The following is a 17,811-nucleotide window of genomic DNA, read 5'->3' as shown; positions in this document are numbered from 1 at the left end:
GCAGAGCACTGTGTCAAAATGTGTCTCACCAGCAGAGTACATAACATTGTGGATTTGATCTCCCAATGAGAAGTCTCGGACTGAAGTTTGTCCTCACAACATACCTAATCGACAAATTATTATTATTAAGTATGTAATAATAAATACCTAAAGAGTTTAAATGGAGCATTACTTCATAATGACTTACTATAGGTAATATAGAAATATAATAAAACCTGTCAGACGTGCTTAATAGTTTAACAACAACATGTCATTATCTGACAATAGAATGTTCTCAGAGATGGATCCCCAGTTTATTAGATGTCGTTATCTGTAGGCGTAAAACATGTACGACAACAACAACAACAACTACTTCTGATGGAGCTATTTATGTACAGGACTCTATAGTTGAAATAAACCTTTTTTCTTCCCGTTAAAAGTTCTGATTCTCTACATATTTATATATGTCTTGGGCATCAGCCACGTCTCTTTAATGGACCAGACTGTTTGATGTGGTCCATTCTTCAACAGTGACAGGCCTAAATGAAAGGGATCCCAGTGTATGAACGGCTAAGTAGACAGAGAATAAACAAAGAGAAATGCCATAAGGCCTAGCTTAATGCTCTCATTCTGGGACTGCTTCCAGATGCTTAGTATGTATATATTTTATATGGTGCACAACTGCTATTAAAACCCTGGAGGAAAGCAAGCCTTCAAAGCCTTCAAACCCTCTAACATACGCAGACACACACACACACACACACACACACTAATGACACCCATGGGACTTCTCACGTTTGCCTCGCAGTTCGCTTTTTTACACATGGGGGCGATTTGTGGCTCTACAGCGCTCAATAACCACACATATGTGCACGCTCGCAAACACACGCACACACCCACACACATATCCCATCCCTGGGAACGCATCCAAACTAAGAGTAAAGTGTTTTACAGTCGAGGCACAACAAATAAACAAACATCTGGAAGCGTTCAGAGCAGCAGAACCATTAGGGGGAGAGTTGGGTTTTGCCAAAACAGGGAAATGATGAGGAATGGGCTGTCAGGCCCCGCTGGAGAGACAGGGGAGTGGCTAGATGACAGAGCTGTGGGTGAGAAGTGGAAGGGGGAGAGGAAGACAGAAAGGTGGGTGGGATAGAGTGAGGTAAGGGGATGGAAAGGAAGCGAAGGAGGCGAGAGGGGTGTAGATATAAGGGACAAAGAGAGAGAGAGAGAGAGAGCAGAGAGAGGAGGGTAATCAGTACTGTATTTTAGGTGGGTAATCAGCACTGTCATTTAGATGGGTAATCAGTACTGTCGTTTAGATGGGTAATCAGTATTGTCATTTAGATGGATAATCAGTACTGTATTTTAGATGGGTAATCAGTACTGTCATTTAGGTGGGTAATCAGTACTGTCATTTGGGTATTCAGTACTGTCATTTAGGTGGGTAATCAGTAATGTAATTTAGATCAGTACTGTATTTTAGATGGGTAATCAGTACAGTAATTTAGATGGGTGATCAGAACTGTATTTTAGATGGGCAGTCAGTACTGTAATTTAGGTGGGTAATCAGTACTGTATTTTAAGTGACTGATCAGTACTGTATTTTAGGTGGGTGATCAGTACTGTATTTTAAGTGGGTGAACAGTACTGTATTTTAAGTGGGTGATCAGTACTGTATTTTAAATGGGTAATCAGTATTGTATCTTAGATGGGTAATCAGTACTGTATTTTAGGTGGGTGAACAGTACTGTATTTTAAGTGACTGATCAGTACTGTATTTTAGGTGGGTGATCAGAGATACTTTTAGTATAGTTTTGGACATGTAGTGTTGTTGGACATATAGTATTGTTTTGGACATGTAGTGTTGTTGGACATATAGTATTGTTTTGGACATGTAGTGTTGTTGGACATATAGTATTGTTTTGGACACGTAGTGTTGTTGGACATATAGTATTGTTTTGGACATGTAGTGTTGTTGGACATATAGTATTGTTTTGGACATGTAGTGTTGTTGGACATATAGTATTGTTTTGGACACGTAGTGTTGTTGGACATATAGTATTGTTTTGGACATGTAGTGTTGTTGGACATATAGTATTGTTTTGGACATGTAGTGTTGTTGGACATATCGTATTGTTTTGGACATGTAGTGTTGTTGGACATATAGTATTGTTTTGGACATGTAGTGTTGTTGGACATATAGTATTGTTTTGGACATGTAGTGTTGTTGGACATATAGTATTGTTTTGGACATGTAGTGTTGTTGGACATATCGTATTGTTTTGGACATGTAGTGTTGTTGGACATATAGTATTGTTTTGGACATGTAGTGTTGTTGGACATATAGTATTGTTTTGGACATGTAGTGTTGTTGGACATATAGTATTGTTTTGGACATGTAGTGTTGTTGGACATATAGTATTGTTTTGGACATGTAGTGTTGTTGGACATATAGTATTGTTTTGGACATGTAGTGTTGTTGGACATATAGTATTGTTTTGGACATGTAGTGTTGTTGGACATATAGTATTCTTTTGGACATGTAGTGTTGTTGGACATATAGTATTGTTTTGGACATGTAGTGTTGTTGGACATGCAGTATAGTTTTGAACATGTAGTGTTGTTGGACATATAGTATTGTTTTGAACATGTAGTGTTGTTGGACATATAGTATTGTTTTGGACATGTAGTGTTGTTGGACATATAGTATTGTTTTGGACATGTAGTGTTGTTGGACATATAGTATTGTTTTGGACATGTAGTGTTGTTGGACATATAGTATTGTTTTGAACATGTAGTGTTGTTGGACATATAGTATTGTTTTGGACATGTAGTGTTGTTGGACATATAGTATTGTTTTGGACATGTAGTGTTGTTGGACATATAGTATTGTTTTGGACATGTAGTGTTGTTGGACATATAGTATTGTTTTGGACATGTAGTGTTGTTGGACATATAGTATTGTTTTGGACATGTAGTGTTGTTGGACATATAGTATTGTTTTGGACATGTAGTGTTGTTGGACATATAGTATTGTTTTGGACATGTAGTGTTGTTGGACATATAGTATTGTTTTGGACATGTAGTGTTGTTGGACATATAGTATTGTTTTGGACATGTAGTGTTGTTGGACATATAGTATTGTTTTGGACACGTAGTGTTGTTGGACATATAGTATTGTTTTGGACATGTAGTGTTGTTGGACATATAGTATTGTTTTGGACATGTAGAAGTGTTGTGTGGACACCTCTTCAAATTAGTGGATTCGGCTATTTCAGCCACACCCGTTGCTGACAGGTGTATAAAATCGAGCACACAGCCTTGCAATCTCCAGAAATATAGGCAGTAGAATGGCCGTACTGAAGAGGTCAGTGACTTTCAACAAGTCAGTTCGTTCAATTTCTGCCCTGCTAGAGCTGCCCCAGTCAACTGTAAGTGCTGTTATTGTGAAGTGGAAATGTCTAGAAGCAACAACGGCTCAGCCGCGAAGTGGTAGGCCACACAAGCTAACAGAAGGGGAATTGCAGAGTGCTGAATCCCGTAGCGTGTAGAAATACCGAGTTCCTAACTGCCTCTGGAAGCAACATCAGCACAAGAACTGTTCCTTGGGACCTTCATGAACTGAGCTTCCATGGCAGAGCAGCCTCACACAAGCCTAAGATCACCATGCGCAATGCCAAGCGTTGGCTGGATTGGTGTAAAGCTCACCGCCATTGGACTCACGCTTCACTATCTGGCAGTCCGACGGACGAATCTGGGTTTGACGGATGCCAGGAGAACGCTACCTGCCAGAATGCATAGTGCCAACTGTAAAGTTTGGTTGAGGAGAAATAATGGTCTGGGCCTGTTTTTCGTTGTTCGGTCTAGGCTCCTGAGTTCCAGTAAAGGGAAATCTTAATGCTACAGCATACAATGACATTCTAGACAATTCTGGGCTTCCAAAAGTTTGGGCATGTCCCTTTCCTGTTTCAGCATGACAATGCCCCCATGCACAAAGCGAGGTCCATACAGAAATGGTTTGTCGAGGTCGGTGTGTAAGTTCTTGACTGGTCTGTACAGAGCCCTGACCTCAATCCCGTCTAACACCTTTGGGATGAATTGGAACGCCAACTGCGAGGCAGGCCTAATCGCCCAACATCAGTGCCAGACCTCACTAATGCTCTTTTGGCTGAATGGAAGCAAGTCCTGGTAGTAATGTTCCAACATAATAGTGTAGGCTGTTATAGCAGCAAAGGGGGACAAACTGCATATTAATGGCCATGATTTTGAAATGAGATGTTCCACAAGCAGGTGTCCATGTACTTTTGGTCATGTAGTGTATACACCTGCTGGTAACTATTCCTCCCTCTGTCCCTCCCTCGAACCCTCTGTCTCCCCCCTCCGTCCCTCCATCTCCCCTCCGTCCCTCTGTCCCTCCCTCTCCTTCCCTCTCACCATCCCTCCCTCTGTCCCTCCCTCCGTCTCACCCTCCCTCCCTCTCTCCCTCCGTCTGTCCGTCCTGCCCTCCCTCCCTCATTCCCCTCCCTTCCATCCTCCATCTCGCCCTTCATTATCAGACAGCTGGATGGGGTGGATCAGTAATGCTTGATAAATTGATATTGTTGAGGATGGATGAGTCATTATGAAGAGGGGCCCTGGGAAATTATCACTGTTTTTGCTATTTTGTTGTTGTTGGATAGGTAGCTTATGGCACCAGACTATGATTTAGCCGAACTCCATCTTTGTCTCAGAGGCAAAGGATGTATGTCTGTCACTAACATAGTTACAATCCGAGCCTTATAATGAATGTGAATAGGCTGTCATGAGGTCTATTTACCACTAACTGCATGTTCAAACAAGCTCACTCATGATTCATCCTACACTCCTAGAAAAAAAGGTGCTATCCAAAAAGGGTTCTTCGGCTGCCCCCATTGAAGAAACAATTTCTGTTCCAGGTAGACCCCTTTGGAACCCAAAATAATTCTACCTGGAACCAAAAAGGGTTCTAACTGGAACCAAAAAGGGCTAAACTATGGGGACAACTGCAGAGCCCCTTTGTAACCTTTTTTCCTAAGAGTGTAGGTTAGTTAGACTTATGTGGGAAAGTCATTGATACAACCGTCTTATTTGTCTCCATCATTTATACAACCGTCTTATTTGTCTCCATCATTTATACAACTGTCAATTTTCTGTCTATCATTTATACACATGTCTTATTTGGCTCCATCATTTATACACCTGTCTTATTTCTGTCTATCATTTATACACATGTCTTATTTGTCTCCATCATTGATACAACCGTCCTAAGTTTCTCTGAGTATGGAAATGTTTTCCATAAAACTGCGGTGAGGGAAGACAGAACACTCCTAGCAGGCCCAATTAAAGGTTCAGTATGTGCTCTCAGAGACATTTCCTTGTATCTCATAATGATTACAGCAGGACCATTTCCACCAGTACGGAACAAAATCTGTTGTTCAAATGGGGAATATAAAGTGCCTTCAGAAAGTATTCAGACCCCTTGACTTTTACCACATTTTGTTACATTGCAGCCTTATTCTAAAATCCTCAGCAATCTACACACAATAAATACCCAATAATGACGACGCAAAAACAGTTTTTTAGAAATCTTAGCAAATGTATTAAACATAAAAAACATAAATACCTAATTTTCATAAATATTCAGGCCCTTTGCTATGAGACTCGAAATTGAGCTCAGGTGCACCCTGTTTCCATGTTTCTACAACTTGATTGGAGTCCACCTGTGGTAAATTCAATTGATTGGACATAATTTGGAAAGGTACACACCTGTCTATATAAGGTCTCACAGTTGACAGTGCATGTCAGAGCAAAAACCAAGCCATGAGGTCGAAGCAATTGTCCGTAGAGCTCCGAGACAGGATTGTGTCGAGGCACAGATCTGGGGAAGGGTACCAAAAAATGTCTGCAGCATTGAAGGTCCCCCAGAACACAGTGGCCTCCATCATTCTAAAATGGAAGAAGTTTGGAACCACCAAGACTCTTCTTGGAGCTGGTTGCCTGGCCAAACTATGCAAACGGGGGAGAAGGGCCTTAGTCTGGGAGGTGACCAAGAACCCGATACTCATTCTAACAGAGCTCTAGATTTCCTCTGTGGAGATGGGATAAACTTCTAGAAGGACACCCATCTCTACAGCACTCTACCAATCAGGCCTTTATGGTAGATTGGCCAGGTGGAAGCCACTCCTCAGTAAAAGGCACATGACAGCCTGCTTAGAGTTTGTCAAATGGCACATTAAGACTCTCAGACCATGAGAAACAAGATTCTCTGGTCTGATGAAACCAAGATTGAACTCTTTGGCCTGAATGCCAAGAATCACGTCTGGAGGAAACCTGGCACCATCCCTACAGTGAAGCATGGTGGTGGCAGAATCATGCTGTGGGGATGTTTTTCAGCGGCAGGGACTGGGAGACTAGTCAGGATTGAGGTAAAGATGAACGGAGCAAATAATAGAGAAATCCTTGATGAAAATCTGCTCCAGAGCTCTCAGGAACTCAGACTGGGGCGATGGTTTACCTTCCAACAGGACAACGACCCTAAGCACACAGCAAAGAAAAGGCAGGTGTGGCATTAGGACAAGTCTCTGAATGTCCTTGAGTGGCCCAGTAAGAGCCAGGACTTGAATCTGATCAAACATCTCTGGAGAGACCTGAAAATAGCTGTGCAGCATCACTCCCCATCCAACCTGACAGAGCTTAAGAGGATCTGCAGAGAAGAATGGGAGAAACTCCCCAAATACAGGGGTGCCAAGCTTGTAGCTGTAATTGCTGCCAAAGGTGGTTCAACAAAGTACTGAGTAAAGGGGTTGAATACTTACAGTTGAAGTCGGAAGTTTACATACACCTTAGCCAAATACATTTAAACTCAGTTTTTCACAATTCCTGACATTTAAGCTGAGTAAAAATACCTCGTCTTAGGTCAGTTAGGATCACCACTTTATTTTAAGAATGTGAATTGTCAGAATAATAGTAGAGAGAATGATTTATTTCAGGTTTTATTTATTTCATCACATTCCCAGTGGGTCAGAAGTTTACATACACTCAATTAGTATTTGGTAGCATTGCCTTTAAACTGTTTAACTTGGGTCAAACGTTTCAGGTAGCCTTCCACAAGCTTCCCACAATAAGTTGGTGAATTTTGGCCCATTCCTCCTGACAGAGCTGGTGTAACTGAGTCACGTTTGTAGGTCTCCTTGCTCACACACACGTTTTCAGTTCTGCCCACATATTTTCTATAGGATTGAGCTCAGGGCTTTGTGATGGCCACTCCAACTTGACTTTGTTGTCCTTAAGCCATAACTTTGTAAGCATGATTGGGGTCATTGTCCATTTGGAAGACCCATTTGCGACCAAGCTTGAACCTCATGACTGATGTTTTGAGATGTTGCTTCAATATATCAACATAATTTTCCTTCCCCTCATGATGCCATCTATTTTGTGAAGTGCACCAGTCCCTCCTGCAGCAAAGCACCCCCACAACATGATGCTGCCACCCCTGTGCTTCACGGTTGGGATGGTGTTCTTCGGCTTGCAAGCCTCCCCCCTTTTCCTCAAAATATAAAGATGGTCATTATGGTCAAACAGTTCTATTTTTGTTTCATCAGACCAGAGGACATTTCTCCAAAAAGTATGATATTTGTCCTCATGTGCAGTTGCAAACCATAGTCTGGCTTTTTTATGGTGGTTTTGGAGCAGTGGCTTCTTCCTTGCTTTCAGGTTATGTCGATATAGGACTCGTTTTACTGTGGATATAGATACTTCTGTAACTGTTTCCTCCAGCATCTTCACAAGGTCCTTTGCTGTTGTTCTGGGATTGATTTGCACTTTTCGCACCAAAGTACGTTCATCTCTTGGAGACTGAACGCGCTGAGCGGTATGATGGATGCGTCTGTCCCATGGTGTTTATACTTGTGTACTATTGTTTGTACAGAAGAAGGTGGTACCTTCAGGCATTTGGAAATTGCTCCCAATGATGAACCAGATTTGTGGAGGTCTACAATTTTTTTTCTGAGGTCTTGGCTGATTTCTTTTGATTTTCCCATGATGTCAAGCAAAGAGGCACTGAGTTTGAAGGAAGGCCCTGAAATACAGGTACACCTCCAATTGACTCAAATTATATCAATTAACCTATCAGAGGCTTCTAAAGCTATGACATAATTTTCTGGAATTTTCCAAGCTGTTTAAAGGCACAGTCAACTTCTGTTTATGTAAACTTCTGACCTACTGGAATTGTGATACGGTGAGTGAAATGATCTTTCTGTAAACAATTGTTGGAAAAATGACTTAAGTAGATGTAGAAAGTAGATGTCCTAACCAACTTGCCAAAACTGTAGTTTGTTAACAAGAAATTTGTGGAGTTGTTGAAAAACGAGTTTTAATGACTCCAACCTAAGTGTATGTAAACTTCTGACTTCAACTGTATGTAAATGTGATATTGCAGTTTTTATTTGTAAAACATTTGCAAACATTTATCGAAAACTATTTTTTCCTTTATCATTATATGTGTAGATTGATGAGGGGAAGAAAACGATTTAATAAATGTTAGAATAAGGATGCAACGTTACAAAATGTGGAAAAAGTCAAGTGGTCTGAAAACTTCCCGAAGGCACTGTATGAGGAATATGGAAGGAGCATAGAGAGTAACCCTTACTATTCAAACCACACAACACCGAGCCTGCTGGAGGAAGTTTATGGATGACCTATGCTCCCCTTGGAGCAAAAGTGTTTAAGTCAAGTCAGTCCACTGTGTATGTCTATTGCAAGGCATCCAGACATAGGTTTACAGTAGGCCCTACAGTACACACTGTATGTGAATTAGCTACTGTATAGTATCATGAAGGCCTTAAGGATGGTATTAAGGAGAGAGTAATACCACACACTGAAACGGAACTGCCTGAACTGTAGTTCTTGAGCACATGTCAATTCAGTGTAGTTCTACTTTTGGTCTTGTGTCTATTATAATCAAGTAGGTGATAAATACAATAATGTGGACATCGACCTTTGGCGGTCTGAGATCCTACAGACTATACACTTCCTTAAATGATGTGTAACTGGATAATGACTATGCAGAATGACAAGTGAAGTTATCCACACATTGCTACAGTATCATCCTCCAACAACGATGTTGACTGAGGTTGCCTCTATGGGTAACACACTGACACACTCTGACAATTTAAAATCATATTGCTTTAATCGCCAGAAATGAGTTCATAAAAGTCTCTCACAAGTACTTGTCACTAAGTCTTATATCCTTTGAGGTGTTTGCCAGTTTGTGCAGCTGATGAGGTGCTAAAGATCAGTTTTAAAGCCATTAGAGATATGGATATAACATGGGCCTATAACTCACAACACAGGGATGTAATGAGCTCTCATAAAGAAAGAAATAGCCATCGTGATCACTTATTTCCACCTTCGAGCTACACTTAGAATGGATGCCAAGAATATATAATGGGCGAACAGGGCTGATTCCTTTCCCCAAAAAATCCTGTGTATTAATAACTTTGGCTTTTTTGATGTATTGTACCGTCATGTGCTTTTGATTTCCAAAACAAGTTTCTGTGGGTTAATATGTTTTAATGATCTGGAGTCAGCATATATGGGACTTTGTTTGGATCCTTAACCAGTAACCAGGTTTTTAGGCATATAAATCATATACAGTAGGTCTATTTTCTTACTGCGAGAATCATGTTTGTATTCCTATTCCATGTAGGTTTGTTTTCACTTTGCTGCCACTGTCTCCTTTCCAATTTTTTATCTGGTTCCAGGTTTTGATTGAATACGTTCCATTAGGGTCTATTTGTGTTCTGTGACGCACAGCTTCACACACAGAGAGCAGCTGCCAGTCATATATATCTGCTATCCCTCTGTGGTATATCTACTGTCCTTCTGTGGTATATCTACTGTCCCTCTGTGGTATATCTACTGTCCCTCTCTGTGGTATATCGGCTATCCCTCTGTGGTCTATCTATTGTCCCTCTGTGGTATATCTACTGTCCTTCTGTGGTATATCTACTGTCCCTCTGTGGTATATCTATTGTCCCTCTCTGTGGTATATCGGCTATCCCTCTGTGGTCTATCTATTGTCCCTCTGTGGTATATCTGCTATCCCTCTGTGGTATATCTACTGTCCCTCTGTGGTATATCTGCTATCCCTCTGTGGTATATCTATTGTCCCTCTCTGTGGTATATCGGCTATCCCTCTGTGGTATATCTATTGTCCCTCTGTGGTATATCTGCTATCCCTCTGTGGTATATCTACTGTCCCTCTGTGGTATATCTATTGTCCCTCTCTGTGGTATATCGGCTATCCCTCTGTGGTATATCTATTGTCCCTCTGTGGTATATCTGCTATCCCTCTGTGGTATATCTACTGTCCCTCTGTGGTATATCTGCTATCCCTCTGTGGTATATCTACTGTCCCTCTGTGGTATATCTGCTATCCCTCTGTGGTATATCTATTGTCCCTCTGTGGTATATCTGCTGTCCCTCTGTGATATAGCTGCTGGCTCTCTGTGATATATTTACTGTCCCTCTGTGGTATATCTGCTGTCCCTCTGTGGTATATGTGGTATATCTACTGTCCCTCTGTGGTATACCTGCTGTCACTCTGTGATATATTTACTGTCCCTATGTGGTATATCTTCTGTCCCTCTGTGGTATATCTACTGTCCCTCTGTGGTATATGTGGTATATTTTCTGTCCCTATGTGGTATATCTGCTGTCCCTCTGTGGTATATCTGCTGTCCCTCTGTGGTATATTTTCTGTCCCTCTGTGGTATATCTACTGTCCCTCTGTGGTATATCTGCTATCCCTCTGTGATATAGCTGCTGTCCCTCTGTGATATATTTACTGTCCCTCTGTGGTATATCTGCTGTCCCTCTGTGGTATATGTGGTATATCTACTGTCCCTCTGTGGTATACCTGCTGTCACTCTGTGATATATTTACTGTCCCTATGTGGTATATCTTCTGTCCCTCTGTGGTATATCTACTGTCCCTCTGTGGTATATTTTGTATATCTACTGTCCCTCTGTGGTATATCTACTATCCCTCTGTGGTATATCTACTGTCCCTCTGTGGTATATCTACTGTCCCTCTGTGGTATATCTACTGTCCCTCTGTGGTACATTTGCTGTCCCTCTGTGGTATATCTACTGTCCCTCTGTGGTATATCTACTGTCCCTCTGTGGTATATTTACTGTCCCTCTGTGGTATATTTGCTGTCCCTCTGTGGTATATCTACTATCCCTCTGTGGTATATCTACTGTCCCTCTGTGGTATATCTACTGTCCCTCTGTGGTATATCTACTGTCCCTCTGTGGTATATTTGCTGTCCCTCTGTGGTATATCTACTGTCCCTCTGTGGTATATCTACTGCCCCTCTGTGGTATATCTACTGTCCCTCTGTGGTATATCTGCTGCCCCTCTGTGGTATATCTACTGTCCCTCTGTGGTATATCTGCTGTCCCTCTGTGGTATATCTGCTGTCCCTCTGTGGTATATCTACTGTCCCTCTGTGGTATATCTACTGCCCCTCTGTGGTATATCTACTGTCCCTCTGTGGTATATCTGCTGCCCCTCTGTGGTATATCTACTGTCCCTCTGTGCTATATCTGCTGTCCCTCCGTGGTATATCTGCTGTCCCTCTGTGGTATATCTGCTGTCCTTCTGTGATATATCTGCTGTCCCTCTGTGGTATAGTTTCTGTCCCTCTGTGGTATATCTGCTGTCCTTCTGTGGTATATCTGCTGTCCTCTGTGGCATATCTGCTGTCCATCTGTGATATATCTGCTGTCCCTCTGTGGTATATTGTATGTCCCTCTGTGGTATATCTGCTGTCCCTCTGTGGTATATCTGCTGTCCTTCTGTGGTATATATTTACTGTCTCTCTGTGGTATATCTGCTGTCCCTCTGTGAGGCGTGGCTCTGTTGCCTTTATCGGGGGGATGTGATGTGATCTTATTCCTCCCAGCAGTGGATTGGCTCTGCAACATGAATACCCATTAGTGCTGGGCTATGGAGATGGATGAGAGGAGGGAGAGTGAGGGGGAAGCGGGCATCGCAATCCCTCACCACACGTCCAAAACACATGACACTCCTCTGTCCTCTCCTCACCGGAGAAATTATGATGAGATTTCATTTTTGGAGGCAGGCCTTGAATATCGCTGTTATTATCCAGGAGAGAACTGGAACTCAATGGGATTGCATCCCACATTACAACCTGTTCCCAATTTAATGCACTACTTTTGAACAGGGCTCATATGGCTCTGGTAAAAAAAAGGAGTGCAATATATATGGATTAAGGTGCCATTTGGGACGCAGGCTGGAACTCACAGGACATTCTTTCTCTCTGTAAGAGATGAGGAGGCTGGGGCTCGGCTAGATTAAAACCTTAACTTCATTGACAGTTTCAACTGCTGAACTCTGCCATGACATGCAGCTTTAAACTGCTTTGAGATCGCTGCCTTCCACCAAGTGTCATTATCTTTCAGTTTGTGGATGGCACCCCCTCTCTCTCTTCTCTCTCTCCTTCTGAATAATTCTGTTTGTGCTAGGTTTGGGGGAAATGTCTGTGACACTATTGTTTTTTACCTTGCTGTTTGATGTAGTCGAACGAGTCTCTTGAGGTGCCTAGTTCTGAAAACTGAAGTTGAAAGTATACAAGGTATAACTTCAAGTGGAAAGATGACACCATCAAGTTGTGTGTCAAGATTATTTGGGATTTCATTTAAAAGATATTTGTAAAAATAATTCTCACTTCTAATAAAATAAAAGTAAATGTTTTTCCTTTATGATATTTCCTTTTAAGACGTGTTTAAGTCAAGTGGAAGATGTGCTGAATTTGTTTTGACTAAAACACAATAAACAACAATAAACAGTTTAGAGAACAAATTAAATGTTTCATTCCAGATACTGTTATGACTGTTATGAGCAGTGTTGGAACACCCATCCTCCTAAATCTTTATCTTCCGTGACCATTACAGACAAGCCCATGTGATTTACCATGACAATGACTATTGGACACACTCAGTTAGTCTTATACAAGCCCAACACCGGGAACGGTGAAACGATACCCGGGCATCTACTGAGAAACTGTCAGTGAGATAGACAGACAAGGACATGAATTCATGTCAACCCAGGCCCAATCCACTCTGCAGTAACATCCCTGTGGTTCCTCTGAACCTGGCCCAGTTCCTGATATTACTGGTCAGCCTCAGTCTCAGTGATATTGAATAGACAGAATATATATCTAATGGATAGGCCACATTGCTGTTAGAAACCGTCTCTCAAAGCTGATTGCTAACGCAAGTCAAACTATTATTCATGTTCCTCCGTGATTTGTGACCGTGCCCAGAGGACATTTGAGATGTGGTCTAGTGTTTCCCAGTACTACTTCTAGTCCCTGCCAGAAGTTAGCTAGCGCAGGTCTGCAGCGGTTTTCTCTCCCCGGTTTGGCAACAGGGGAGTCCATCAGGGTAATGAATGACGGTGGACGCTAGCCAGATATTTATACGGCAGGATCGATGGGTCCTCCAGTTTCTCCTTTGTGAAGGGGATGGCATAGTGTGTAGTGTGAGCCGGTGTAATGTTCTTTCTACCCTTCACAAAGAGGATGAAGAGCTTCTAATGTTTTGGTAGTTGCTAGGTTACTTGTCACTTGTCACGCTGAAAGGACAGAGGATTCAGTGAACTCAAAGCCATCCTAAAACTAGGTCATAGGAAAATAATCTTTATGTAGAGAAGTTCATCAAATAAAACAGCTATGATGAGTATGTGAGTTAGAAATGATCAAATAGAATTTAATTTTGTGTTGCCTGATTTGTCTTAATGAACTGTGAATTCATTCAGAGTTAACATGTTCTATATTAATTGAGTACTACTTCTCAATCACACTCACTAAACACTCAGCCACAGCATCTTTAGTTTAGCAACACACACACATCTTTAGTTTAGGACACCCATACACACACAAACACACTAGCACGCACGCACGCACGAACGAACACACACACACAACCACCATTCCCAGCTCAGTCTCAGTGTTCCAGAGCTAATGTGGTGGAAGGAGCTCAACTCATCTGTCAATTACCATTGGACCGTTGTCATTGGGACGTTGTCTAAACTGCTTTTCTCTCTGGCTGGTGAATCCAGTGATTTATTGTTAACTGGCCATGGCTTCAATATACAATCAGCAAATACTAAGCTGTGATGTCTGAACACAAACTATGGTGGGAGTATCAGCATAGCTCACATTAACTGCTGTGTGGATTATTCATTGCATCAGGGGCGATGTGAAATCCTCGTTGGGACCCGTTGCCTTGGAAAGAGAGGTGGTCCATCATCTCCTGGATGGATGGATGCAAGGGGAGCTAAAAATGCCTAATATCTTAGCCTGTATTTGTGCTTGGCTCTCCTACTTAACAAATCAGAGGTGTGTCTTATTTGAATAGCCAATCACAATGTCAATGTCTATAGAGGTTGTGTGGTCAAATGAAGTGCTTGAGGTATTATTAATGTCTTGGATTAGAATAGGTAGCTTGAGTTAAAGGAGGAATTAGCAGGTCTTTCATAATAACCAATGTCAACATTCCTGCTTCACCAGAACGAAGAGAGAGCAAAGTCAGTCCAATGGTACAGCATCCAAAACAACCTTTTAATCTGTCACAACGACTCGCTGACTAATTGGCATTAAACAAAAGGAACAGGTTTCCCCATCACTTTAATACGAGCAGACAAGTTATTTTACTGTCATAATTTGATCGGTAGATCGTTTCTGACATGTCATGTGGCGGCGAGATGATTGGGTTGACGTCTGAGTCATTTAGGTCAGATGGTTGAATTTATTCCAGATTGATTTTTAACGAGTGCTTTTCACCTCTGCTAAGGATGCATTTCCTTTTCAAAAACCTTCTGACTGACCTCAATGATGTATGAGCCAGTAGAATATACATGATACCTGCATTTAAAGGGACACTTTGTCACTTTGTAACCACCATATTCATGTGTCCACATGTGAAAACAGCTGCATTTGGTGGCTTGGAAATCACAGTGCGGTGAGTCAAGCTACCAGCAATCTTAATCAGCAACTGCTAAAACAAAAAGTGATATATACTGTAACTGAAAGTCAGGAAAATAATAATGACTTTAGGGGTATTACAGGGACTTAAGTATGGAATGATATGAGCACTTCTGAAGGCCTGGATACAATTCACAGGGGGTAGCCTCCTGAGAAAGATCAAAAACCCTCTTTCCACTTGACACCATTAATCCAGTGCTAACTGGCAACCCTCAGGAGCCTGGTTCAGTTGTCTCTCCTCTAGCTACGTCCGAGGACTCCAGGGTGAACCCTGATTCAGGGGTAATCGGATGGCGGTGGAAAAGTGAAAATGGCATGAAATTAGATTAATTGGAGTGAACACGCATGCATGTCTCGCTGGGTGGTGGTCTTTTGTTTCCGCACTCTGACCCTGAGATGTGGATGGCTTCAGGATATGACTCTGGGCTGGGCTGGCCTGGCATGTGTATTTAATGCTTTTTGACACTTGTATCGACAGAAAGAAAAATGAACACCACGTATTTTTTCATACATAGACTTCCACCAGGTATAAGTTAAAAACTATTATTTTGAGCTTTTCAGAGTACTATCAGAAGACATTCACAATATAAAATGATCTATTATGTGTTTTCAGAGAGCGCGATGCGCTGCGTTGGTACTGGAGCGGGCAGGCAGTAGATCTTAATGGAGGCTCTGAGAGGAGGATATGAAGATAACCTTGAGGAAAGAGAACAGAACCTCAAGGCCTTCCCTTACTGCCTGTCACTATCACTAACCCACTGTGACATCTTGGTCCAGAATCTTGGCCCAGGAACTGCTCAAGTCACTGATACACAAACAGCTGATATCCACTGAACTTTAAACAGTACTTTCAGGCAGCGCCCTAGCATTTGTTTCTATCCAGTTTTGTTTTTTTCTTTCTCAGATAGAGCAGGTCATCCATTGTGTTATGCTACAGTTATTTTGTTGTTACTATTAGCTGTTTTGGCTAAGCTGTCTCCAAGCGCCTACAGGATACAAATGAAGCGATCTAAGGTATCAGCGTTGTGATGGGCACTCAATAATATTTTACTTAATTAATTCCAATGCCCTGAGCTGACATCCATCCCCTACATACCACAGCTGGGGCTTGCTGGTCCAGCCAAGCACACAATATCCTGTGTGCTCTGAAACATGTACCATTACAATTAGCGCTGTCAGGTCCTAGCCCTACAACCCTCATGTAGATAATATGAGAAGATGTCTTAAGAACCACCTTACATGCTCAATATTTCTCGCCTTATGAAGATTACACGTCAATAAAGTCATTGAGTCCCAGGGTGTGTGGCAAGTAAAGATTGTGGTTATTGGACTTATTGGACAGGTGGGCAGTGATGAACCAGGGTTATAATTCTAGCTGTCAGGGGATGTGCAGGGGGCTGGGGACAGTAAGGGGATGTGCAGGGGGCTGAGGACAGTAAGGTGATGTCAGGGGTTGAGGACAGTAAGGTGATGTCAGGGGCTGAGGACAGTAAGGGGATGTGCAGGGGTTGAGGACAGTAAGGTGATGTCAGGGGTTGAGGACAGTAAGGTGATGTCAGGGGCTGAGGACAGTAAGGGGATGTGCAGGGGGCTGAGGACAGTAAGGGGATGTCAGGGGCTGAGGACAGTAAGGTGATGTCAGGGGCTGAGGACAGTAAGGTGATGTTAGGGGCTGAGGACAGTAAGGTGATGTGCAGGGGGCTGAGGACAGTAAGGGGATGTCAGGGGCTGAGGACAGTAAGGGGATGTGCAGGGGCTGAGGACAGTAAGGGGATGTCAGGGGCTGAGGACAGTAAGGTGATGTCAGGGGCTGAGGACAGTAAGGTGATGTTAGGGGCTGAGGACAGTAAGGTGATGTGCAGGGGGCTGAGGACAGTAAGGGGATGTCAGGGGCTGAGGACAGTAAGGGGATGTGCAGGGGTTGAGGACAGTAAGGTGATGTCAGGGGTTGAGGACAGTAAGGTGATGTCAGGGGCTGAGGACAGTAAGGGGATGTGCAGGGGGCTGAGGACAGTAAGGTGATGTCAGGGGCTGAGGACTGTAAGGTGATGTCAGGGGCTGAGGAGAGTAAGGGGATGTGCAGGGGGCTGAGGACAGTAAGGGGATGTCAGGGGTTGAGGACAGTAAGGGGATGTGCAGGGGTTGAGGACAGTAAGGTGATGTCAGGGGTTGAGGACAGTAAGGTGATGTCAGGGGCTGAGGACAGCAAAGGGATGTGCAGGGGGCTGAGGACAGTAAGGTGATGTCAGGGGCTGAGGACTGTAAGGTGATGTCAGGGGCTGAGGAGAGTAAGGGGATGTGCAGGGGGCTGAGGACAGTAAGAGGATGTGCAGGGGGCTGAGGACAGTAAGGGGATGTGCAGGGGGGGCTGAGGACAGGGGGCTGAGGAAAGGTGATGTCAGGGGCTGAGGACAGTAAGGGGATGGAGGGGGCTAGTAAGGTGATGTCAGGGGCTGAGGACAGTAAGGGGATGTGCAGGGGGCTGAGGACAGTAAGGGGATGTGCAGGGGCTGAGGACAGTAAGGGGTGGCAGGGGCTGGGGCTGAGGACAGTAGGACTGTAAGGGATGTGCAGGGGCTGAGGACAGTAAGGGGATGTGCAGGGGGCTGAGGACAGTAAGGGGATGTCAGGGGCTGAGGACAGTAAGGGGATGTGCAGGGGTTGAGGACAGTAAGGTGATGTCAGGGGTTGAGGACAGTAAGGTGATGTCAGGGGCTGAGGACAGTAAGGGGATGTGC

The 17,811-nt window shown here is 43.1% G+C and overlaps 1 protein-coding gene across 2 annotated transcripts in view; it reads left to right on the top strand.

The window, feature by feature from the left end:
* The window catches only part of LOC112253557 (leucine-rich melanocyte differentiation-associated protein), a 427,723-nt gene that overhangs the window by 387,215 nt on the left and 22,697 nt on the right, over positions 1-17,811 (top strand). The window contains exon 7 of one of the 2 annotated variants that reach the window (XM_042299055.1): positions 15,687-16,442. The exons of the other annotated variant lie outside the window; for it this stretch is intronic. Within the exon in view, the coding sequence (XP_042154989.1) occupies positions 15,687-15,730 (44 nt within the window). The 3' untranslated portion in view covers positions 15,731-16,442. Of the gene's footprint in view, positions 1-15,686; positions 16,443-17,811 lie in introns of those variants that run through there. 2 annotated transcript variants of the gene reach the window in all.

This window comes from Oncorhynchus tshawytscha, linkage group LG16, assembly GCF_018296145.1.
Source record: "Oncorhynchus tshawytscha isolate Ot180627B linkage group LG16, Otsh_v2.0, whole genome shotgun sequence".
Taxonomy (NCBI): Eukaryota; Metazoa; Chordata; class Actinopteri; order Salmoniformes; family Salmonidae; genus Oncorhynchus; species Oncorhynchus tshawytscha.
Note: the sequence above shows the minus strand (reverse complement) of the source record. Positions and strands in the feature narration are given on the sequence as shown.